At 37.2% G+C, this 26940-nt stretch overlaps 1 protein-coding gene across 1 annotated transcript in view; it reads right to left on the minus strand.

Annotated features, from left to right (window-relative positions):
• LOC124798932 (myosin-VIIa-like) overlaps positions 1-26940 on the minus strand; it is a 393313-nt gene that overhangs the window by 18402 nt on the left and 347971 nt on the right. Inside the window, exons 51-52 of the mRNA XM_047262466.1 lie at positions 976-1072; positions 790-887 (exon numbers count right to left, since the gene is read on the minus strand). Coding sequence (XP_047118422.1) covers positions 790-887; positions 976-1072 — 195 coding nt within the window. The remainder of the gene's footprint in view (positions 1-789; positions 888-975; positions 1073-26940) is intronic.

The following is a 26940-nucleotide window of genomic DNA, read 5'->3' on the forward strand; positions in this document are numbered from 1 at the left end:
AGAACATACATAAACAAAAAATACCAAAGAGACTAGCTTCTAATGAAACAGTGTACAAGGAAATGTAAGCAGTAATGGCCACAACAAGAAGAAACATATTATAGTTTTCTGACATCTAATCAGGGCATCTAACAACATCTGGAGGATTAATAGAGAAAGTATGAAACAGGAAAAGCAACATTAGGTGGATTATAGAAATCGAGGAAGATATGAGGAAACTACAAATTACAGTAGAAATTAGACTCCGAACCTAGGTCAACAGACAGAGCAATGGGAAGGGTGATTTCAGACAATGAAAGATAGAAGAGATCCGAGGGAATCAAGATATACCAGGTTGAAAGGAAACAGGAAAAATCTTATTATAAAATCAGCTTAAGTGATCCAGTGAAGGCCACAGAGTGAATTACAATGACTATATGCACATTAACAGGTTTCACTGCATGAACACCGGACATACTGTTCACTTAAGAGCATTTAATACCTATTGCTTACAAAACTGATTAATTCTTGACTCAGTCACTGCAAAGTATAATCAAAGTAAGCATATGTACCAGTCATTATCATAGTCAGTGCTACATCAGTGATAGCAATTCTGGAACACTGTGTGGTTGTAAGTGTACAGATCTTGTAGTATTTTAAGTATACACAAAATACTGTCATCAGTTGCAAACAAACAAGTCTTTTCTCTATCTTAGTCCACAAGAAAACTTTTCCATTCCTGAAATATTCTGTAATAATATTTGTTGAAGAAAAAGTCAATGGACTGATAAATGTACTATGCATAGTTACCAGCATTTTGTTTGTAAGCTGAGCTGATGCTCTTCTTCCAGTCACTTGCACTTTGGAGTTTGTGTAAATCATTGGGTACAAGTGTAGATAACATGTCACTGCAAATCAAGATGGTATAAATTAATGTCATCCCATACAGATTAAACTACATTGCTTAATTCCTGCTATATATTTCATGCTACTTACGGAATAAACTGAAGTTGTAGTGTATTGTCACCAAATTTAGCTCTGTATATCAGAGCAGCAAGCTTAATTGTGTCAGCCTTGGAACATTTGTGATAACCTGCAAAACAAAAAAATCGACATTAAGGATTCCTTATCATTATATGTCTAAAAATTTTGGAAATAAAATCACTGTTCATTAAATATACAGTGTCATTAGCAGAACAACTTTGTGAGGTAGGGAGGTCTGTGATGGGGACCACTCAACCTTGAGAGGCCAAATGAGGGGCTACTTGAAGAAAGGAGTGGCATCATCAGCTTCATATAACGGTAACAACGGCTGGAAGAACTGGTGACACATTGATCACATGACCCATGATCATAGATCATTCCTTTTATTGTCTTATAGGCAGCAGACCACAAATTCAAACATCCATGAGTGGTGTTTATATTTTACATTTCTCTCATTAGTAATGACCCGCAATTTGTTTAATAGTTACATTCCCGACAGAATTCATTTGTCAGCAATTTTATGGAGGAAAAATCACTTATAGAATTCACAATCTAAATTTGAAATGTGAATTTCCAAAATTAATATCAAATCTACATGCTAAAGAAGTACTTAACTGCCAAAATGGGAATAACAAAAGCACAGAAAACCAATGAACACTTGTTAAACCAGAAACATTAAGAAACTTCAGATAACTACTTCATCAAAAGAATATGATACACAGGTAACAGCAAAAACATAAAGATAATCTAAAAACAGGAAACACCAAAGAGAAGTAATGATTTTTTTTATGGATAGCTCCAGGGCATTCCCTGCACCAGCGCCTGGATCAAGCACCATCAAGGAGTCAGCAGCATGTATGATTAAGCCAACTACAAGTAGCAGAAGGAACCACAATGGAAGTTCACAAACTAATATATAATTTCAGAACAACTTAGTCCAAACATCATGTAACAATGAATCACTTTTATTTGTGCATTTAAATATCATGTCTTTAAAAACTAAAACTGATGACATGAGTATTCCTTTAGGAAAGAATAAAAACACCATATTATGTGTTTATGATTGTTGGTTAAGTGAAGGTCAGTTGGATTTGTGTGTACCACCTGGCTTTGATTTAGTCACAGACTTTTATACAAAAACACAACAGTGTGTTGGAGCTTTAATATACATTAGTAGTTACCTAGATTTGCAGTATAGTGTCTTTAACCTTGCTGATTAACATATAGGAAATGTGTTTGAAGCAGCTGCAATGCTACTTTCAACACTAAAACTTATTATAGTATCGGCATACCATACTCCAGACAGTGACAATGAATTATTTACAAAGGTCTTAGAAAAATGATCTTACACTTTGAAAAATTGAGCAAATACAGAATATTAATCTTTGGAGATATAAACATTGGTATGAGGCTATAGACATCAAAACAGCTTTATCAACAGAAAATGTTAAGATCCCATGATCCGTATTGTGTTAATAACAATCCAACAAGGTAGTCATCCTGTCTTGATAATGTCATAACCAATGTTGAAAAAGGCCTGTATGAGTTGGGCTGTTCAGTATTTACTTTCTTTTAGACCATAAAAGTACACAGTGAAAATAAAAAATTAATAAACTTATATCTGACTGCCACAAAGCAAAGCATATTAGGCTATTGGATGATGAAAATATTGACAACTACACGACACTGTTGCAGAGTATTAGATGAATTGACATCCTGCTTGAAAGTGAGAACATTGTGAATGCATTTTCAGTTTTTATCAATGTACTCACAGACCCTTTTAAGACCTGTTGCCCAAAGATTCTGAAAATAAATATGTTAACAGCCCAAAAAGATGACTCTACATCCAAGTGGTTCACACACATTCTCCAGAGGCTTAGAATATTAGTTATGATTTATTGTGATAAATATAAAAACTATGATGCCAACAAAGCTTGTTACATTAAGTTAAAGAGCAAATACACATCAGAAATCAGGTTGGCAATGTGTAAAGCAAATGACAATTACATTAGTAAGTCCCACAAGAAGTTTAAAGCTGCTTGAAATGTTTTAAAGACTGAACTGGGGAGAAGCAAGAATTATAAGTTACGACTTAATGTCGGTATCGCACCATATGAATTCAACATCTATGTTGTTAATGCTTGCGACATAAGTTCCTCTACTGCATCTGAGTCAAATAATAAATATGAACATAACCTAAAGGACATTATCTATATTCTACAACAATCTGAATTTCTTCTACATGTGAATGGAAAGAGGTTCATTTAAGTGATATCACGAAATCAACTGCAAGACGTTTATGGTTTATCTAATTTTGTAATTAAAATATAGGAGACATAATAACATACCCTCTCTATTTATTTGTAAATTGGATATTTACTGGTGGTTGTTTCCTAGCATGTTTAAAAACTACAGTGCTCATACCACTACAAAAAAAGGAGATAAGTCAAGTCCAAGTAATTGTTGACCAATTTCTCTAATACCCTTCTTATTGAAAGAAGATCCAACTCCAAATCCAAAAGCATCTATCTGCCAAGAACATTCTCAGTAATTCTCAATATGGATTCCGACCGGGCTTATCAACTGTGAAAGCAGTGGAAAATATTATTTCTTTCAGTTTGCTTGCGTTTGAATCCACACTTTCTGTAATTGTCATGCTTGTTGGCCTAAATAAAGCTTTTGACTCTGTCAGCCACAGAGTTCTATTAAAAAAGCTCTTCCCTTATGATCTCAAAGACAAAGTGCTGTCTCTGATTACATCTTATCTGAGTGAGAGAAGACAAATTGTACACATTAACAAAAACAACTCAGATATTCTGGGTGTCACACAAGATGTCTCACAATGTTCCGTAGTTGGACCTTGCTTTTTGTAATTTATATAAATGGTTTGTCCAATATGCTAGGTTAAGACCACACAAAATGCAGATGACACCACATTTGGTACAGTTGCTAGTGCCTTGGACACACTCAAGCAGAAGTGCAGAACAACTCATATTATCCAATACATGGTTCAGAAAAAATTAATTACAAATTAACCACTCTAAAACTGTAATTATCCTTTTCATCCTATGTAACAATGACAACTGTAGTGTCTCAGTAAATTTTCTTAGCATTCATCTCATTCCAAAATTAACATTGGAAACTCACACTAACTATGTATGCAAAAAGTTAGCCTGAGTCACCTATATTTTAAATAAACTTTAGATTTGTGTGAAGGACAAGCTGCTACTGAGCTCCTATTATGCCTTTTTCACAGCCACCTCACATACCCACTACTCTTATGGACAAATCCTCTGGAGCGAAAAAGAATTTTTATTTGGCGGAAAAAGGCCATTACCTGCGCTGCTTGAGTAAGAAACCATATATCACGTACAGAATACTTTCAAAAGCTCAACATACTGACAGTTGCATCATTGTTTATTCTTAACTGCTTGGTGCATATCAAGGAAAACAAAAGACAGCCATAAACTATGAGAGTCTATACATAACCAAGACACACAATAAAGGCAAATGATGGACATCCCAGTTACCAGACTTAAAAAAATAGTTACACATACATAAGGATACAATTATTTAATACTATGTTAGCTCCTACAGCATACAGTGCATCACTGAATGTCTTCAGAAATATTACAAAAAGGTGGCTTGAACAAAAAGCCTTTTATACAATGGAAGAATTTAAAATGTGCTATAAAAATGATATGATCACTATATTACTTGAGCTACTCCAAAAACATTATTTTGTCATACTGTTGTGTTTTATTTTCATACTGCTTTTATACTTAATGATTAACATGTATCAAGCTTGTCTCATTTATACTTGTTAAACTGTTTTCTTTGACATGTGTACTGTATTACACACACTGTTTTTCCTTGTCATTCTACATGATGCATTTATATTTAATGATTACTGATTGTGTCCAGTAAAAACCATATATATATTTCTTCAACATGTTAAAAATGTAGGACTTCTTATACAGCTATACAATATATGTAAAATGATGACATCAATTGCATGGGAAATACTTAAAGATGGATAAATAAATCAAATCAATACATCAATCAATAATTGTCATAAATTACAAGAAAATATAGATAGAAGTTAGAGAAGAATTCAAGGAAGGAAAAAGGAGCAAGAGAAGTTGTGTAAGAGTACAGAAAAGAACAATTGACAAAGAAACTATGGAAACTAAGACCATATGAGCAAAAAATGCCAAGTAAATACCATGTAGTACATTCCTTTCTTAAAAGTTTAACAACACTGATTTTGGAAAGGAAATCAATTTAATGTGAGCTATGAAATGAGTATCTAATTCCACACTGTTATGTGGCATGAGTTGTCAACATGGAACATTGTAGTGGAAATTGGTGCAACAGAGTTTGTAAGTTTATCAAAAGTGAAAATTTGCTTCAGAATTTGTAAAATTACAAGCAGACAGAATTTCTGGCCAGTACTTACCATCAGAAGGCAAAATTCCACGCACTGCTACAGATAAACTTATATAAACATAGAAAAATCAATGCCTAGTTTTTGGAACTGTTAGTTCCCTCCTCAGGGGCAAAAGAGTAGTAACATTCTCACACACTGGAAAGCTCCAGCATATAATTTTAATCAATGAGCAGTAAGAATAAAATAATCTTTATTTATTTTACTATAAGAATGACCCCCCTCCCCCATGAACCATGGACCTTGCCATTGGTGGGGAGGCTTGCGTGCCTCAGCGATACAGATGGCTGTACCGTAGGTGCAACCACAACAGAGGGGTATCTGTTGAGAGGCCAGACAAATGTGTGGTACCTAAAGAGGAGGCACAGCCTTTTCAGTAGTTGCAGGGGCAACAGTCTGGATGATTGCCTGATCTGGCCTTGTAACACTAACCAAAACGGCCTTGCTGTGCTGGTACCGTGAACGGCTGAAAGCAAGGGGAAACTACGGACGTAATTTTTTCCGAGGGCATGCAGCTTTACTGTATTGTTAAATGATGATGGCGTCCTCTTGGGTAGAATATACTGGAGGTAAAATAGTTCCCCATTCAGCTCTCCAGGCAGGGTCTACTCAGGCGGACGTCGTTATCAGGAGAAAGAAAACTGGCGTTCTACGGACCAGACCGTGGAATGTCAGATCCCTTAATCGGGCAGGTAGGTTAGAAAATTTAAAAAGGGAAATGGATAGGTTAAAGATAGATATAGTGGGAATTAGTGAAGTTCAGTGGCAGGACGAACAGGACTTTTGGTCAGGTGAATACAGGATTATAAACACAAAATCAAATAGGGGTAATGCAGGAGTAGGTTTAATAATGAATTAAGAAATAGGAGTGCAGGTAAGCTACTACAAACAGCATAGTGAACGCATTATTGTGGCCAAGATAGACACGAAGCCCACGCCTACTACAGTAGTACAAGTTTATATGCCAACTAGCTCTGCAGATGATGAAGAAATTGATGAAATGCATGATGAGATAAAAGAAATTATTCAGGTAGTGAAGGGAGATGAAAAATTAATAATCATGGATGACTGTTATTGGAGAGTAGGAAAATGGAGAGAAGGAAACATAGTAGGTGAATATGGATTGGGAGTAAGAAATGAAAGAGGAAGCCATCTGGTAGAATTTTGCACGGAGCATAACTTAATCATAACTTAACCATTCTTGGTTCAAGAATCATAAAATAAGGTTGTGTACATGGAAGAATCCTGGAGATACTAGAAGGTATCAGATAGACTATATAACGGTAAGGCAGAGATTTAGGAACCAGATTTTAAATTGTAAGACATTTCCAGGGGCAGATGTGGACACTGTCCACAATCTATTGGTTATGAACGGTAGATTAAAACTGAAGAAAATGCAAAAAGGTGGGAATTTTAGGAGATGGGACCTGGATAAACTGACTAAACCAGAGGTTGTTCAGAGTTTCAGGGAGAGCAGAAGGGAACAATTGACAGGAATGGGGGAAAGAAATACAGTAGAAGAAGAATGGGTAGCTCTGAGGGATGAAGTAGTGAAGGCAGCAGAGAATCAAGTAGGTAAAAAGATGAGGGCTAGTAGAAATCCATGGGTAACAGGAGAAATATTGAATTTAATTGATGAAAGGAGAAAATATAAAAATGCAGTAAATGAAGCAAGCAAAAAGGAATAAAAACGTCTCAAAAATGAGATCGACAGAAGTGCAAAATGGCTAAGCAGGGATGGCTAGAGGACAAATGTAAGGATGTAGAGGCTTATCTCACTGGGGATAAGATAGATACTGCCTACAGGAAAATTAAAGAGATCTTTGGAGAGCAGAGAACCACTTGCATGAATATCAAGAGCTCAGTCGGAAACCCACTTCTAAGCACAGAAGGGAAAACAGAAAGGTGGAAGGAGTATATAGAGGTTCTATACAAGGGAGATATGCTTGAGGGCAATGTTATAGAAATGGAAGAGGATGTAGATGAAGATGAAATGGGAGCTAGATACTGCGTGAAGAGTTTGACAGTGCACTGAAAGATCTGAGTCGAAACAAGGCCCCGGGAGTAGACAACATTCCATTAGAACTACCGACAACCTTGGGAGAGCCAGTGCAGACAAAACTCTACCATCTGGTGAGCAAAATGTATGAGACAGGCGAAATACCCTCAGACTTCAAGAAGAATATAATAACTCCAATCGCAAAGAAAGCAGGTGTTGACAGATGTGAAAATTACCGAACTATCAGTTTAATAAGTCACAGCTGCAAAATACTAATGCGAATTCTTTACAGACGAATGGAAAAACTGGTAGAAGCTGACCTCGGGGAAGATCAGTTTGGATTCCATAGAAATATTGGAACACGTAAGGCAATACTGACCTTACGACTTATCTTAGAAGAAAGATTAAGGAAAGGCAAACCAACACTTCTAGCATTTGTAGACTTTGAGAAAGCTTTTGACAATGTTGACTGGAAAACTCTCTTTCAAATTCTAAAGGTGGCAGGGGTAAAATACAGGAAGCGAAAGGCTATTTACAATTTGTACAGAAACCAGATGGCAGTTACAAGAGTTGAGGGGCATGAAGGGCAAGCAATGGTTGGGAAGGGAGTGAGACAGGGTTGTAGCCTCTCCCAGATGTTATTCAGTCTGTATATTGAGCAAGCAGTAAAGGAAACAAAAGAAAAATTCGGAGTAGGTATTAAAATCCTGGGAGAAGAAATAAAAACTTTGAGGTTCGCCGATGACATTGTAATTCTGTCAAAGACAACAAAGGACTTGGAAGAGCAGTTGAACGGAATGGACAGTGTCATGAAAGGAGAGTATAAGATGAACATCAACAAAAGCAAAACGAGGATAATGGAATGTAGAAGAATTTGCTGAGGGAATTAGATTAGGAAATGAGACACTTAAAGTAGTAAAGAAGTTTTGCTATTTGGGGAGCAAAATAACTGATGATGGTCGAAGTTGAGAAGATATAAAATGTAGACTGGCAATGGCAAGGAAAATGTTTCTGAAGAAGAGAAATTTGTTAACATCGAATATAGATTTAAGTGTCAGGAAGTCGTTTCTGAAAGTATTTGTATGGAGTGTAGCCATGTATGGAAGTGAAACATGGACAATAAATAGTTTGGACAAGAACAGAATAGAAGCTTTCGAAATGTGGTGCTACAGAAGAATGCTTAAGATTAGATGGGTAGATCACATAACTAATGAGGAGGTATTGAATAAAATTGGGGAGAAGAGGAGTTTGTGGCACAACTTGACAAGGAGAAGGGACCAGTTGGTAGGAGTCGTGTGAAGTTAGCACCCCTTTTTCGAGAAATATACATTTTTTTCACAGTTCTTGATAGATGTAGCATAGTTCTAGAGTTCTTTGTACAAAATTTCAATAGTTCTGCAGGATTTAGCGACCAAAACAACAATACTCGAAAAAATTTTCGTATCGAAAATGTTCTTTGGCAGTTTCCGCAAAATGTAAATAAGTACAAGAGTTCTGAGCACAGTTCTGAACAGAGCTCCAAGAGTTCTTTCGAAAATCCAAGTAACATTTTTTTGTGCAGCTAATAGTTTACGAGATAATTGGATTTTAATGAGAAAATCTTTTCACTTACTGTGAAGTTGGCACCCTTTTTTTCAGAAATATATATATTTTTCAGATTTCTTGATAGATATGGCATAGTTCTAGAATTCTTTGTACAAAATTTCAATAGTTCTGCAGAATTTAGCAAAAAAAACAACAAATTTCGAAAAATTTTTCGTATCGAAAACATTTTTTGTCAATTTTCGCAAAAATTAAACTTGTACAAGAGTTCTGAGGACAGTTCTGAACAGAACCCCAAGAGCTCTATCGAAAATCACTACAACATTTTTCTATGGCGATAATGGTTTGAGATAAATTGATGTAATACGTGACACACTTTCTTTACAGAAAATATAAATATATTCGTACAACAGTTCTGATGACAGTTCTGGACACCACGTGAAGAGTTCTATCGAAAATCCTAGTGAAATTTTTTAGTGCAGGTAATAGTTTAAGAGGTATTTGCAACTTAATTAAGAATTCCATAAGAGCTCCTATTGTGAAGCTGGCACCCTTTTTTTCAGAAATATATATTTTGTGCAGAGCTCTTGATAGATAAATCATAGTACTGGAGTTCTCTGTACAAAATTTCAATAGTTCAGCAGAATTTAGTGACGAAAACAACAATACTCGAAAAAATTTTCGTATCGAAAACATTCTTCGACAATTTTCGCGAATTGTAAATAAGTACAAGAGTTCTGAGCACAGTTCTGAACAGAGCTCCAAGAGTTCTTTCGAAAATCCAAGTAACATTTTTTTGTGCAGCTAATAGTTTACGAGATAATTGCATTTTAATGAGAAAATCTTTTCACTTACTGTGAAGTTGGCACCCTTTTTTTCAGAAATATATATATTTTTCAGAGTTCTTGATAGATATGGCATAGTTCTAGAGTTCTTTGTACAAAATTTCAATAGTTCTGCAGAATTTAGCGACGAAAGCAATATTCGAAAAAATTTTCGTATCGAAAACATTCTTCGTTAATTTTCGCAAATTGTAAATAAGTACAACGGTTCTGAGCACAGTTCTGAACAGAACTCCAAGAGTTCTATCGAAAACCCAAGTAACATTTTTTTGTGCAGCTAATAGTTTACGAGATAATTGCATTTTAATGAGAAAATCTTTTCACTTACTGTGAAGTTGGCACCCTTTTTTTCAGAAATATATATATTTTTCAGAGTTCTTGATAGATATGCCATAGTTCTAGAGTTCTTTGTACAAAATTTGAATAGTTCTGCTGAATTTAACGAAGAAAACAACAATACTCAAAAAAATTCGAATAGCAAACATTCGTTATTAATTTTCGCAAAAAGTAAATTCGGACAACAGTTCTGAGGGCAGTTCTGAACAGAACCCCAATAGTTCTATCGAATATCCTAATTACAATTTTTTGTGCAGCTAACATGTTACGAGATAATTGCAATTTAAGGAGGGAACCTCTTCACTTACTGTGAAGTTGGAATCCTTTTCTTCAGAAATATATATTTTTTCAGAGTTCTTGATAGAAATGTCATAGTTCTAGAGTTATTTGTACAAAATTTGAATATTCCTGCAGAATTTAGCGAGAAAAACAACAATACTCGAAAAATTTTTCTTATCGAATACATTCTTTGTCAATTTTCGCAAAAAGTAAATTCGTACAACAATTCTGAACAGAACACCAAGAGCTCTATCGAAAATCGTAATAATATCTTTTTGTGGCGATGATAGTTTATACGGTAACTGCTTTGATGTTAGACACACTTTCTCCACAGAAAAGCCGTGCGGTTAAAGGCGCTTCAGTCTGGAACCGCGTGACCGCTACGGTCGCAGGTTCGAATCCTGCCTCGGGCATGGATGTGTGTGATGTCCTTAGGTTAGTTAGGTTTAATTAGTTCTAAGTTCTAGGTGACTGATGACCTCAGAAGTTAAGTCGCATAGTGCTCAGAGCCATTTCCACAGAAAAAGTAAATTCGTTCAACAGTTTTGATGAACAGTTCTGGTTAACACCTCAAGACTTCTATCGATAATCATAATAACATTTTTTGTGGTTATAATAGTTTGTATGGTAATTGATTAATTGTGGGGCACTCTTACTAAAAAAAAAAAATTATGTCTGTTCGTATGCTCTGATGCCAGCTCTGGATAGCATTGTAAGAGTTCTATCGAAAATACTAGTAACATATTCTGTGCAGGTAATTGTTTACGTAGTAACTGCCTTTATTTAAGGAATGCTTATGAGCATTTCCCGTGAAGTTTGAACCCCTTTTACGATAAATATAAATTTTTTTCACAGTTCTTGATATATATGCAATACTTCTAGATTTCCCTGCTCAAAACACGAATGTTCTACAGAATTTCGGGAAGAAAACAATAACTCGGCAAAATTTTGGTATGGTAAAAAATTATTTGTCAGTTTGGAAAAAATAAATTTGTATAACAGTTCTGTTGGCAGTTCTGGATAGCACCGGAAGAGTTGCATTGAAAATGATAAGAACATTTTTGTGGCGATAATAGTTTATACAATATTTGTTTTAATCTGATACTCACTTTATCTAATATAGCAACATTCGTAGAATTGTTCTGATGACAGTTCTGAATATCACCCACAGATTTCTACCAAAAACTATAATAACATTATTTGTGACGATGACATTATATGAGATAATTAATGTGGGACTCACTTTTGTCATGTAAAAGTAATAAATTCGTACAAAAGATCTGATGGCATTTCTTAATACGACCCTAAGAGTTCTACCGACAACTGTAATAACATTTTTTGTGGGGATAACAGTTAATGAGATAATAGCATTTTCGAGAGACCCACTTGGTCTACATTATAATAAATTGGCACAGCCCTGTTGCTGACAGTTCTGGATAGCACCGAAAGAGTTCTTTTAAAAACCCTCATAACATTTTTATGGTGCCAGTAGATTATGAAATAGATTGTGTGTTCACTCTGCAGTGGGTGTGCGCCGATGTGAAACTTACTGGCAGATAAAAACTGTGCCGGACCGGGTCTCTAACCCCAGGCTGTGACGAAAGAATATCGTCACAATATCCTTTCGTCCAAGAGTGCTTCTGCAATTTTCGTAGGACAACTTCTACGAAATTGGGAACGCAGGAGATGAGGTATTGCTGGAAGTACAGCTATGAGGACGATCGTAAATTCTCACTTTTATTTTGGAAAACCGAAAATCGAAAACCCGGATGTATATTCTACTAAATACAAAAAGTCTAAATGTTCAGCACTATACAAATGCCAGTACACCTTCTTAAGACTGACTGTAGTAACTGTAGGTGGAAGCGTGGGATGTGCACGCTTAGATGATTCAAGGAGAGAAGGCTCGTCAGTGCAAAACAAACAGATGGCTGAGAGAGCAGATACATTCACACGCGCCACTAACCAGATGGTGTCACACCTGTCGAGAATCGCACCAGAGGTACAATGAGCTGTGGTGGAGTGCTGTTGGCGTGGTTACTATGCAACTTACTTGTTGGGCATCAATACACAGTTATATTAATGTACAATACTTGAGAAACAATGTCATTCACACACTCCGAGTTCCTTATCACTCAGTACTAGACTAAATTACCAGCCTAGTGATAAGCAGCCTGTGTACCTCACCGACTACACATCTTCGTGTTATAAGAAAAAAAGAGAAAAATACCAAGGGACACAAAATATGAATCCGGATAAACCGGAAATCCGGATTACTGAGGACCAAATAAATGAGGTTCTTATTTACAAATTTCGAACTTGTTATTAACTTTAATACTGTATCCCCTCAACATTATAACACCTCTATCAGTCATGTATTGAATTAGGATTTAAACATACTACTTAGTTCGTTTGTACGATATATTCAGTAAATATACTTACATTTCTATACATTGTAAAGACTTTTAACTCTCGCTGTAGTGTAACTCATCAAACTTCCACACTTCCTTTCTAACTAGAACAAATGTTTGCAACAATATTAACGACAGCAATTTCAAATTTATTCGTTACACACAGCACATGTTTTTATGTATCCTAGCGGCTGGTGATGTTGCCACGTAACTTTCATCCATGAGGGTCCTGGGCATATTTTTAGCTGTTAGTGGGTCCTGGATGTCATGAGAGCTCAAAACAATTACTGTTTTACGTAATAAAATTCATCTGGTTCTTCCTGATTCTAAAAATATACACTTCATGTGTGCCTTTCAATGTTGTATGATTCAGTATCGACGCTAATGCTCTCTTGATGAGATATGAGCCGATTGCTCGTTTTTATCCACTGCGCCCTTTCGAATTTCATTTCAGCGATTAATTTATTTGTTTATCAACGTAGTAAGTAGTACAAAGGTAATCCAGAATGTAAACTGCACTTAAATTCTGTTTGAACTGTTTAATAGTCAGTGTCCGCTGTCTGAACGTCAAATTTCAGATTAATAGACTGCGCCTGGTTGCGTTATTTTATAGGAATTTTATTATTGTAAGTGGGAAGTACTAGATAATGTTGAAGAAATCCAAAGCATATTGTTCGAAGAGCATAATATTATTCAAAATTTACCTGTACCAACAGGTGCAGCCAAAGCAGCATTTGTGATGCTGTAATTACCTCATAGATAACGATATTTGTCTATTGTAGTTTTGTATTCCAATCAGAATTTTGAGAGCATCAAAGCCTCATTTCAGCGTGAGAGAGCGGTAAAATTAATAGATGATATTGAATTGAAAGCCTTCATCAGTCTCTTGTTTTTAATTGTTGTTAACAAAAGTAACAGATAAAGCCTGGAAGATCTGTGTGGAACTGATGGTGATGGCATTGAAAAATTTCACCTTCCAAATGAACATAAAACGTTTCAAATTTATTCTGGAGAACCTTAGATTTTACAGTCGCGCTATTCGTGATGAAAGGAGACAATTAGACAAGCTAACAGCTATTCGGGAAATATTTACTGTGTTTGTACGCAACTACCACAAATCTTACATCCTGGGAGAAAATGTTACAGTAGACAAGAAGCTGGAAGGATTCTGTGGAAGGTACAGTTTTTGCCAATATGTATCAATCAAAACAAACGAGTATGGATTCTTAAGTGTGGATTCTTAAGTATTTTACCTGTACAATTTGGAAATATACGCTGTGTTGCAACCAGAAGGATTTACCAACTGAGCAATAAACATTTTGATGTTGTTCTGTGACTGTGTAAACCTATATATCAGTCAGGTCGAAATGTGAAAGCGGACAACTGATTTACTAGTACTGGAATGATAATAGAGCTATGAAGGGAGAATTTTTCTTTTGTTGGCATGATGAAGAAAGACAAGCGTGGAGATTTCTCTAGAGTTTGCTATCAGTAAAAGAAGGGCTGCCCACATTTCCTTTTTTGGCTTCCACAAGACTGAACTCTAGTTTCCTCCGTACCTAAAAAGGGGAAGTGAGTAATCCAGGCATCACGTTTGCATGAAGATAATTCGATAGATGCTGACATTGTAGATAAACGGAAACCATCCACCGTGAATTTTAAAATAGCGTTAAGTGTGGTATTTTCACAGCGGATAAGCCGAATGCTTTGTACAACGCTGCAAGAAATGTGCGCCGGTGGTCAATGGTTGTATTTTTGTAATGATCAGTACAGTTGGAATCTATGCACAAGTGATTTATTGTGGCAACAGTAAGAACTGTATCAGAAGGAAAGGGTTCCTGAATCAGCTTTGTTATACAATGTTGTTTTCTTCGCTAAATTCTGCATAACTATTGAAATTTTGTACAGAGAACTCTATAACTATGACATATCTATCAAGAACTCTGAAAAATATATATATTTCTGAAAAAAGGGTGCCAGCTACACAGTAGGAGCTCTTATGGGGTTCTTAATTAAGTTGCAATTACCTCTTAAACTATTACCTGCACTAAAAAATTCTACTAGGAATTTCGATAGAACTCTTCACGTGGTGTCCAGAACTGTCATCAGAACTGTTGTACGAATATATTTATATTTTCTGTAGAGAAAGTGTGCCTCACATTAAATCAATTTATCACAAACTATTATCGCCATAGAAAAATGTTATTAGGGTTTTCGATAGAGCTCTTGGGGCTCTGTTCGGAACTGTCCTCAGAACTGTTGTACAAGTTTAATTTTTGCGAAAATTGACAAAAAATGTTTTCGATAGAAAAATTTTTTCGAGTATTGTTGTTTTCTTCGCTAAATTCTGCAGAACTATTGAAATTTTGTACAAAGAACTCTAGAACTATGGCATACCTGTCAAGAACTGTGAAAGAAATATACATTTCTGAAAAAAAGGGTGCCAACTTCACAGTAAGTGAAAAGATTTTCTTCTTAAATTGCAATTATCTCGTAAACTATTAGCTGCCCAAAAAAATGTTACTTGGGTTTTCGATAGAACTCTTGGAGTTCTGTTCAGAACTGTGCTCAGAACTGTTGTACTTATTTACAATTTGCGAAAATTGACGAAGAATGTTTTCGATACGAAAATTTTTTCGAATATTGTTTTCGTCGCTAAATTCTGCAGAACTATTGAAATTTTGTACAAAGAACTCTAGAACTATGGCATATCTATCAAGAAATCTGAAAAAAGTATACATTTGTGAAAAAAAGGGTGGCAACTTCACAGTAGGTGAAAAGATTTTCTCCTTAAATTGCAATTATCTCGTAAACTATTAGCTGCACAAAAAAATGCTACTTGGGTTTTCGATAGAACTCTTGGAGTTCTGTTCAGAACTGTGCTCAGAACTGTTGTACTTATTTACAATTTGCGAAAATTGACGAAGAATGTTTTCGATACGAAAATTTTTTCGAATATTGTTTTCGTCGCTAAATTCTGCAGAACTATTGAAATTTTGTACAAAGAACTCTAGAACTATGCCATATCTATCAAGAAATCTGAAAAAAGTATACATTTGTGAAAAAAAGGGTGCCAACTTCACAGTAAGTGAAAAGATTTTCTCCTTAAATTGCAATTATCTCGTAAACTATTAGCTGCACAAAAAAATGTTACTTGGGTTTTCGATAGAACTCTTAGAGTTCTGTTCAGAACTGTGCTCAGAACTGTTGTACTTATTTACAATTTGCGAAAATTGACGAAGAATGTTTTCGATACGAAAATTTTTTCGAATATTGTTTTCGTCGCTAAATTCTGCAGAACTATTGAAATTTTGTACAAAGAACTCTAGAACTATGGCATATCTATCAAGAAATCTGAAAAAAGTATACATTTGTAAAAAAAAGGGTGCCAACTTCACAGTAAGTGAAAAGATTTGCTCTTAAATTGCAATTCTCTCGTAAACTATTAGCTGCACAAAAAAATGTTACTTGGATTTTCGAAAGAACTCTTGGAGCTCTGTTCAGAACTGTGCTCAGAACTCTTGTACTTATTTACATTTTGTGAAAATTGTCAGAGAATGTTTTCGATACGAAAATTTTTTCGAGTATTGTTGTTTTCTTCGTTACATTTTGCAGAACTATTGAAATTTTGTGGAAAGAACTCTAGAACTATGGCACATCTAACAAGAACTGTGAAAAAAATTTATATTTCTCGAAAAAGGGGTGCTAACTTCACACGACTGTTGGTAGGACATGTTCTGGGGCAGCAAGGGATCACAAATTTAGCACTGGAGGGCAGCGTGGAGGGTAAAAATGGTAGAGGGAGACCAAGAGATGAATACACTAGGCAGATTCAGAAGGATGCAGGTTGCAGTAAGTACTGGGAGATGAAGAAGCTTGCACAGGGTAGGGTAGCATGGAGAGCTGCATCAAACCAGTCTCAGGACTGAAGACCACAACAACAACAACAACAATTAGCAAATTTTTTTCATGAATAATTCTGGTTTAGTGTATAAAAAGGTAATTATATCATAGATGTTTAGAGAGAGGACTGTTGAAACATTCCGGTCTTTTAAATAATTAACAACAAAATTCTCTAGTGTAACGTATACATTTATGATGGCTCTTTTTCTTGATCTTCAGCATATGCAGATAATGTTACAGACCGTATGCAACAGAAGAGCCAAATTGGGCTTGGTGCAGCTGCTTTGCGCATCTACCATAACCATTCACGTAATGTGATTTTGTATAGGTCTTTGTGGCAATGCCTCAGACTTGCCGCAGCTCTATAGATGAATTCAGTACTACCAGCAGTCTTTTGTGCTTGGGAGTTGAAAATGGACAGCAGCACTGTCAGCTGTCAAGGTTCTCCTTTTACCATCTGAAGTATAGAGCTTCCTCAAAAAGAATGGCATATGATACCTTATTGTTCATTCAAAATAATTTTAGTATGCCATTTTTTGTGTGTCCATGTCAGTGTCACTGGGCAATATTTGCATTTCAAATGCAAAACAGCACCGTTCACTTGATAAGTATTCAGTATGCACATTTCAGTTTAAATTTATGTCTAGATCTTGTCATAGAAATTATGGTCTCAGTGATAGACCTCTTCCATAACCTTTCCCTAATCTATCCTTATTTTCTCCATGAACAAGAAACTTAAGAGTTCTTAAAGTTATCTATTTTTAAATTTATCTGTCTGTGTTACTTGTAATTTCTATCCTAGTCCTAAGTATAGACCAGAATTTATATGTGGCCAATCATACTGACAGTCCTACCAAGGGGAACAACTTGTAGATTAAAATGCCTAAACTCATGAGTCACTCTATCTTTCATTGTATTTATTTTGGCAGAATGTAACTGGATTGTTTTGAACCACACAATGCTTGGAGCATGTGCTATGAGAAACCCACTCACATTAAGGAGAGCCACTGGATATGCTTTTAGAGATAACAAAGGATGTGACAAATATAGCTCTGGAAGTGGTATGAATGATGAAAGATGATGGAGGAAAGGGTAGGGAGAGAAGGAAAGAAATGTATTCTTCACCTATGGAGTCTGATCAGAAACTAGGATTACAAGACCAATATTCTTGGAGTGCAGTAATTCTGATACACATGCTTGGCAACTGTGCAGAGTTTCAGCCACTTACCACCTACAGCATTAGTTATAGGTAATCACAAATGGTGAGTCATTTGGAAAACTGGTCTCATGAAGAATCCTGCTCAGTTATTCAATTTCTGCGGGTGAAAAAATTTAAAGCAGCAGAAATTCATTGGCCACTAGTAGAGATTTACAGAGTGACTATAATGTCTCATCACTATGTCACATTATGGTGTCAAAAGTTTGCAGGCTGTAGAGAAAACATTAGTGATGAGGGCTGCAGTGGCTGACCCAGCACGGCATCAACAAAATTAACTCAGCTGATATGGAGGAGCTGATTCAGGACATCAAGAGGAGCACCTGGGAGGCTGATGATTCACTTCAGATGAGAAGGTGAAACACTTCATGATAACATGGCTGAACATGCAAGGACAGAATTTTTACCAGAATGTTATATTCAAACTCATCCCAGAAGTGACAAATGCCTAAACCAGCTATGGAGACGATGCCAAAAAATAATCTAATGTATGTACTATCAGTTGTCTACATTCATTGTACGAAAAAAATGTATACATTTCACTGCAGGCTTTGTAACCTTAGTTTCAGTTCACCCATCATGATTTTAGCGAACAAGTACATACTGAGAAAGTTTTCTAGTTATAACAATGGAAAATATTGTACACCATATGTTGTTATAAAACCAATAAACACTTGTAAATTTACCGCTTTTATACTCTACTAAGAAAGCACATTACTCTTGAGCCAGAATATTGCAAAAAAAAGTCTCTCATTATTGTTACACTAATAAATTTACTCAAAAGAAGAAAGGAATATCATGTGAAAATAATATTTTTATCCAACACATTATATATTTAAAAGATACTAACAAGTAATAAAAGCAGAGATAGTGCTTGTAATGGTCATGTGTTATTATTATTATTATTATTATTATTATTATTATTCCTTCCTTTCCAGTGTCCTTTATCCAGCCAATGCCAGGCCAGGACTAGCATGGTGCTTCTCCAAAATCATGGAGAATCAAACACATCCACATTTAGGCTATTATTATAATGTGGTTACGAATCCGAAAGGCATTTTAAAGTTACTGCCAGCCAGCCTCCCCTCCCTTCCCCTCTAGAGAGGAATCTATATATCCCTTCTGTCTGCATCTAGTGTGACTGCATGGTCAAGTGACATTGTTTTCCAAGTTGTCTGCACATTGTGTATCTCATGTGAGAAATAGCCCAGTATTTACCTAGATGGATGTGAAAAAATGCCGAAAAACCACATTCAGGCTTGCCAGCAAAACCTGACACTACTGTTAATGTTTGGGGCAAGTTCAATCTAAGGTCAGAGTGCCTCCTTATGTCCTAGTAGCAGGTGCTTTAACTTACTCAGCTATCCAGGTAGGTATTTTTATTATTATTGTGTAATTTTGACCAACTTGGATCACTTCAAGTCTTATCACAATGAGCTTAGAAATTTGCTTTATTTTGCAACCTGAATTTCCTTATTTCTTAAGCATGTTGACCAGTCCAGGAACTATTTCATGCGGTCACAACCTTTCTTCAGAGGAGATCCCTGTCAAGCTTATCTTCAAGTTTGACGCCTAGTTCTTAGAGGTCTCCTTTGCTGCTTACAAACCTATGTATCATGATTTTGAACTTTGTAGCAAAAATCACAAAGACTTTTTAACATTCTGTTGGTCATTCATTTGAAGTGGGTATATAAGTTTACTTGTCCTTTGTGTGGTTTCAATTATATTCTCTCTTTTATAGTAATTTCTTTTTCAAAACATTTTTGTTGGATTTTCTGGCAATTGGATTTTAGAGCTGGTTTTACAACTGCTTCACAAATCTTTGTGTTTCCAATGATGATGTACATGTTTGTCAGATGCTGCAATGGTGCAATTTTAATTATAGACAGTGTTCTCAAAGGATATATGTAAGCTCAAATATACAGTGATTCTTTTAGGAGATTGATTTAGGTCATAATTGTTTCTATTAAAATTGACAACATAATGACATCATCATCAAAGGCTAGGCAATCTGCTTTGTTCTCTTCAGGTTTGGTCTCAAGTCACATTTTGTGCATTAACTGCTGCCTCCAGATCTTGTGAAGAAACATTTAAAAAGCACAGGAGAAAAGTTGTTATATGGTCTGACAACTGCTGTAACCTTAAAGTGACAGACACGTATTATAAGTGACAGACATGTATTATAAAGACATGTGTATGAAGGTAATATTAAGAGATTGGAACTTTTGTACTGTTGAGCATCTTTTCCTACCGCCATATTGGTATTTGTCTATTTGGTGCTTTATTTTGTTCTCCAAGCAAGAGAATTCTGTGTGCGAATTGTAGGAAGTAGAGCCTGCCGTAATTGGTAACATTTTTCATGGTCTTTATTGTGCAATCAATGGCTAAAGACAGTTTTCCAGAATTCACATAGTTTCCTTGCTCTAAAATTCTTCTGTTAGCTTTTTTTTATCTCTAATTAGTTTTACAGGGCTTCTTCCAAATTTCTGTGACTTCTGAATGTCACAAGGGTGCCTTATTTTCAACTGAATAATGTGGCAAATTCATCTTTGTAAGGTCAATTGGATCGCAACTCCTCAGTGTGGATTTTTCAGTCTTGGGCAATTAGAAAATTCTTAAATTAATCAATATGAATCTTATAATTTTCTTCATTTGACATTTACTATATATCATCTTTTCACTGGCTGCACCATAACCAGGGTTGTAGCCCCTGAGTTTCTTTTTGAATCATCTATAAAACTTTCTTGCTTCATTCTTCATTACATTTTTTCCCCTTATTGATTCCAAAAACTCATTTCATAGAAATGATTTTGAGTTCTAATTAATTTAGCTGTTTGAGCTCATCAGATTTTGGAAGTTCTATACTAAATGTAGTTTAATCTCTTCTTAGTAGTGTCTTTTCTTGAGAACTGTGTTATAGATATCATTTTTTTTATAGATATCATTCCATCTAACATATTCCTTGTTTCTTTTGCTTTTTTGTGTAAGTTCCTTGGTAGCATCATTAAGCATTTGCTAGTGTTATTAAAAACTATGTAATTCTTAGCTTCAGTTTGTTAATGTGATCTGTTCAGAAGTGTTACTGGTATTTTTAGGGATGAGATGAAACTTTTTGTGGGTATGCAGTGATCCAAGTCCACATTTATGTATTTTATTGTGTTTAACATTCATGACTTCAGAGCTTTCTTACTCAAAATCACAACGTGCTATTTGAAACTCACCAGTTGTTTGGACAATGGATTGTCATGTAACCTACCATATAGTTTTTAGCCAACTACAGCTTGTCTTTTTTCTATTCGCTAAAGAGATACTACAAAATAGTTAGTCAAGAACTTTTTATTTTTAAGCTCAAACACTTTGAACTCAAATATCTAAGTCAGTGCAAAGAATAGTAATAAAAATTAAAGCGTAAAGGAGTCTTCCCATGTGATCATCACCACAGAATATTGCTTCATTTCACTGTGCATTCATAGATGTTCTTCTGGTGACTCCCACACAGCCTTCCCCTCCTGCTGTAGAGTGTAGCTCCAGGAATGTAGGGGCATTTATATTTCACCTGACACCCAGCTCTCATCTGTGCTGAAGGCATTGCTTGAACTTCCTCAGCTTCCGGTGTTGGCAGTGATGGTACCACATCCCCTTGTGGTACCAAGATGGTGTCATCCATGTCCAGTAACATGGAAGATGAAACTTTGTGTTCAGCATGTACATTCCCTTTAGTTGGTGACATATGTGCATGTTTGATCCATTCCAAGGATATCACTTGGCTCTTCCCATTTCGATCTATATGCATGATATGTTCGTCCCATGAGCTCACTCTGTATGGCCCAGAATATGGGGGCTGCAGCAGTCACTTGACAGCATCTATCCATAGCATCACATGGGTACATGACATTGTGCATGAATTTAATTACTGCCCCATGTCTTGAGACATCGGATGGGCAAAGTCTGGCCATATGCTCGCGCACCGTTTGCAGCACATACAGCAATTCAGTGTGTCATGCCCCAGTTTGATCAGTGAAGAATTCTGCAGGTAGTCATAATAGTTCACCATAAACCAATTCTGCAGTGGATGTTCCTAGGGTTGGGGTTGTTTTGGGAAGGAGACCAGACAGCGAGGTCATCAGTCTCATTGGATTAGGGAAGGATGGGGAAGGAAGTCAGCCGTGCCCTTTTCAGAGGAACCATCCCGGTGTTTGCCTGGAGTGATTTCAAGGAATCACGGAAAACCTAAATCAGGATGGCCGGACGCGGGATTGAACCGTCATACTCCCGAATGTGAGTCCAGTGTCTAACCACTGCGCCACCTGGCTCGGTGGATGTTAAAACAGTATGAAGGCCCATCAAAATCAGTGGCAAACCTGACAACCAAGATTGTGCATGGCACATTAACATTGCTTTTAACGTCCTATGCCAGTGTTCCACCATTCCATTGCTTGTTGGGTGATACGCCATGGTATGATGATGGTGGAAACTGCAGATGTTGGCCAATTGTGAGAACAACATCGATTTGAACTGAAGCCGCTGGTCTGTGGTGACATGCAAATGGCAGTTGAAATGTGCATTCCACTATGAAAGAAATACTTGCGCCACTGTTTCTGGGGAAATGTCCAACAATGGAACCACCTATGCCCATCTGGTGAAGCAGTCCACTACAGTGAGGAGGCGTATTTACTCGAATCTAAGCCGCACTTTCTTTCCGGTTTTTGTAATCCAAAAAACCACCTGCGGCTTAGAATCGAGTGCAAAGCAAGCGGAAGTTCTGAAAAATGTTGGTAGGTGCCGCCACAACTAACTTCTGCCGCCGAATGTATGTAGTGCTACACAGGCATGCTGTGTAGGCAACGAGATAAATACTGGCGCCAAAACCTCTGCGTCAGTAAATAAATTTAAAAAAAAGGTGGAAGACGAGCTTTTTTCTTCTCCGCCCCGAGTTTCGACCACTGCATTTTCATACATTATCCAACGAAGTAAATACAAATTACGTATTGTTCATCTTCGAAAGTAGCAGAATTTCAATGTACTACGAAAATCTGACTGGCAAGACTGTTGCTAATAGGAACCTGATGAAATGTGAATCACATGCAGTATTCTCTTCGCCATAAGAATAATACGAATATAAACATTTTGCCATGTATTCTTTCCTGTTGTTGCTATCTCATTTAAATCCTGTCTGCCTAATAAACTACGAAACTAGAGTGAGACAACAGCAAACGCGGAAGAAAATACGTATCGTGTCCTGTTTATATTCGTATTATTTTTATGCCTAATAGTGATACAGTCATAAATGAAGCACGGCAACTGACTAGATTTTTAAATCTAAAATGACTAATTTCTGTGCAGAATTTGATTTACTAAAGAAGCGGCCGCAAAGATTTTCAAACGGAGAAAAATTTTCGCCTAACTCTCGTTCAGAACATGTTCTATAATACGCAGTCTATTATTTGGTTCTTGTTGATCATCATCAAAGAAAGCAGCAGTGTAAGTAACAACAAGTAGCAGTCACTTGCCATTGTTTCGATAATGAGACAATTCCTCTCTTTTTTTAATCGTAAGCGGCGGTAGCGCGCACAAAAGCAAGCCATGCCGCGGGCGGCGACAGGCCGTAAACACGCACTATCAGAATGCGACAAACAATGCATGACGCAGTACAGTAATGCATTTTCAGCTTAGAGTGACGTAAACATCTATAACAAAGAAAACGGCACTTACCAGATCAAAGCAAAATAAGCAATCGATTCACACCAGACGAAGCACGTGAAAAAGGAAGGGTACCCGTATAAATACGGACGGAGCGCCTGACGCATAGCAATGGCTACCTGGTAAAGCTTAACTGCTAAGCTTACGACTCGAACCAAACTATTGTAGCTGTATCGTCTTTTATTCGATCTAAATTGTGTCTCATATTACAATGGACCAACTTTGTTTCGATCTGAAGGTGCGGCCTAAAACTTTTCTCTCCCCTTGAATTTCGAGTCTCAAATTTCAGGTGCGGCTTAGATTCGGGATTTTTTTTTCCCTTGATTTCGAGTCTCATTTTTCAGGTGCGGGTTAGATTCGAGTGCGGCTTAGATTCGAGTAAATACGGTAATGGTATCCTTCCGATGGCAACAGAGGTCAAATGATGTCCAGGTGCACATGTGTGAAATGTTGTTTTGTGAGTGGGAAGTTCCTACCGCTTTGTGTACATGTCATCCAACCTTGGTCCTCTGACACTTTAAGCATGTTTTTGCCCAACTACGACAGTCCTTATTTATATTGGACCACACAAATCTGTCCACTATCAGTTTAATGCTGGCATTTATTCCCAGGTGAGCAAGCCCATGGATGCTGTCAAATAATTGTCATAGCAGTTTCTCAGGTTTTCCCTGTGATAAGTCACATCAAACTCAGAAATAATTCACCAGCAGATTGTATTTGCCGCAGACATAACCCAGATGTACTATTGCAATTAAATTCAGCAAGTTTTTGGTCTGTCTCTTGTGCAGCAGCTAACTCCTTGTAGTCAATAGTCCGTTCGATTGATTCCAACTAAGACAGGAAATTAGCCACAAAGTTCTCTGCTCCTTTTATTTGCTGCAGATCTGTCACGAATTGGGCAATGGATTCAAGTTCTCTAAATTGTTGCAGTGAGCAACCACCCTTGTCCCTACTGAAGATGAAAGTAATTGGCTTGTGATCTGTGAAAACCGTGAATGTTCTGGCTTCCACTTGTGGCCTTAAGTGCCTCACAGTTTGGTAAATTGCCAGCAATTCCCTATCATAAGCACTCCATTTAACTTGTGATAACATAAACACACAGGAGAAGAAGCCCAGGGGCTGCCAGTGGCCTTTGACATGCTGGTGTAGAGCTGCGCCAATCGCTTGCTGGCTAGCACCCACAAAAATTGTCAGTCACACCTAGGAACCTGGTGTGCCAACATCATTGCCTGACATGGACACGCCTTGATCTTATCAAGTGCCATCAGCATCTCTGGTGTCCACTGCTGACATTGTTTGCCCACTGTGTCCTTGCCACCTAGTGCTGAAGTCAAAGGTCCCTGGTTGGCAGTTGCATTAGGCAGATGTCGCCTGTAGAAATTAACTGCTCCAATAACTGGTGCAGCCAGTGATAATCAATGTGGTGAGCCATCTCTTTGATAAGGGCAAGTTTATCTTGCAGTGGGCTGATACCAGCTGCTGTCACTGAGTAGCCCAAGAATGGCACCTGACATCATCGAAGCAAACAGTTTGATTCATTGACCAAAATGCCATATGCATCAATGTATTGGTAAACAGTCTTTAGATGCAGTTCATGCAATTTCTCGGCTGCTGAAAAGAGCAGGACATCGTCCAGGTATGTGAATCAGTATGGTAAAGCTCTTAGTACTTCATCAACAAACTGCCATCCAGTTTGTGCCACAGTTTTCAAACCAAACAGCATACAGAGGTATTCGAATAAGCCAAATGGTGTCATGATAGCTGTCTTCGGTATATCAGCCGATGTGATTGGTATTTGGTGATATGCTCTCCAGCAATTAATGCCAGTACATGCATAAAATCACTAATACATTGTATTGGATAATGATTGGGAATGATTCCAGTACCGAGTGCCCAGCAGTCTCCACATGGTCTCCATGTCTTGTCTTTCTTTTTTACTAGATGAAGTGGCAACGACCACGGACTGTCGGATCTATGGATGACTCCTGAGCACAATTGTTCTTCGAATTCTGCCTTTGCTGTGGCATAATTATCAGGAGCTAACTACCATGGCTGCTAAGACACTGGTTGATCAGGTGTGGACTTGATGTAATGGACTGTATTGTGCTTAACTGCCTGTGTACACGGCACGGATTTGCAGTTTGCTACATGTGGCATCACCCTCTGTCTGTCATCAAATGTAAGCACAGAACTTCATCCTAAGGTGCCTTTGATGCACTGCATACCCCAGTGGATGCTTGACAAACCAATAGCTACTCCAACTGCATAATGAAACATGAAATCCGCACCCAATATTGTGTCTGACACATCAGCAATCATGAAAGTCCATGGTAAATGTTCTAGGAAAGCAAGGTTTACAGCTATCTGACATTTTCCATAAGTCATTATTGAAGTCTGGTTCACTGCTGTGAGTTTTGAGATGCAGGAAGTTTCACATTGCAACTTCTAACAGGCAATGCACTGATGTCTGAACCTAAGTTGATTAGATAAGTGCAGCCAGATTTAACATCCATGACAAAAAGTCAATGGGACAGTGAGGGTAAAGGAAAAAAGGAAAACTCACCATTAGTTGCCCATCCACCATTAGTTGCCCATCATCACTCTCACCTCACAGTGGTAAGCGCTGGTGCTCATACTCATGACTAGGGGCACTTATCACCGGTTGTTGTCACCATTTGGGTGAGAGTAGGGTGGTGTGCACCGTGTCATCTTGTTTCCAAAGTGACAGTGGTTCCAGCAGATAGACATGTTGCCATCTCCTTGCTCTTGTTATATGTGCCTGCCTTGCCTCTGAGCATTGTCAGTATCTGTCGCTGAAAGCTGTCAATGTGATTTCCTATCTCATCCAGTTGTTGATGTTGTAGTATCACTGCAGATTCCTGAAGGTCTGTACTGCCGCATCCGAATGTCACAGACGACAATAACATGAATCTAATGAGGCATTGGCCTTGTTAGCGACTGAGAGCAATGGTGAAACATCACATGCCTTGGAAAGAGCCGCAGCCACTCTAACTGCCTCTGGCAACTGTGCGTACCAAACATGTTGCAGTGTCATATCTGTCAACTCAGTGTCATTGACTAAGGTCCACAGGTGCTACCAAAATTCCAAAGGTGACTTATCTCCTCTCTTCCCGCCATGCAGTGCTTGTTGGATATGTTGTTCCATTGGCCGATGTAGCCTCTCAAGGATTAACTGTTTAAAATGCATATACTTCTACCTGGCATGCAGGTGGAGTATTATATCTGCACTGATCATTGGTGTTTTATTGTCAAGCACACTAACAGCAATAATAAATTTAGTA

Source organism: Schistocerca piceifrons, chromosome 5, assembly GCF_021461385.2.
Source record: "Schistocerca piceifrons isolate TAMUIC-IGC-003096 chromosome 5, iqSchPice1.1, whole genome shotgun sequence".
NCBI classification, from domain to species: domain Eukaryota; kingdom Metazoa; phylum Arthropoda; class Insecta; order Orthoptera; family Acrididae; genus Schistocerca; species Schistocerca piceifrons.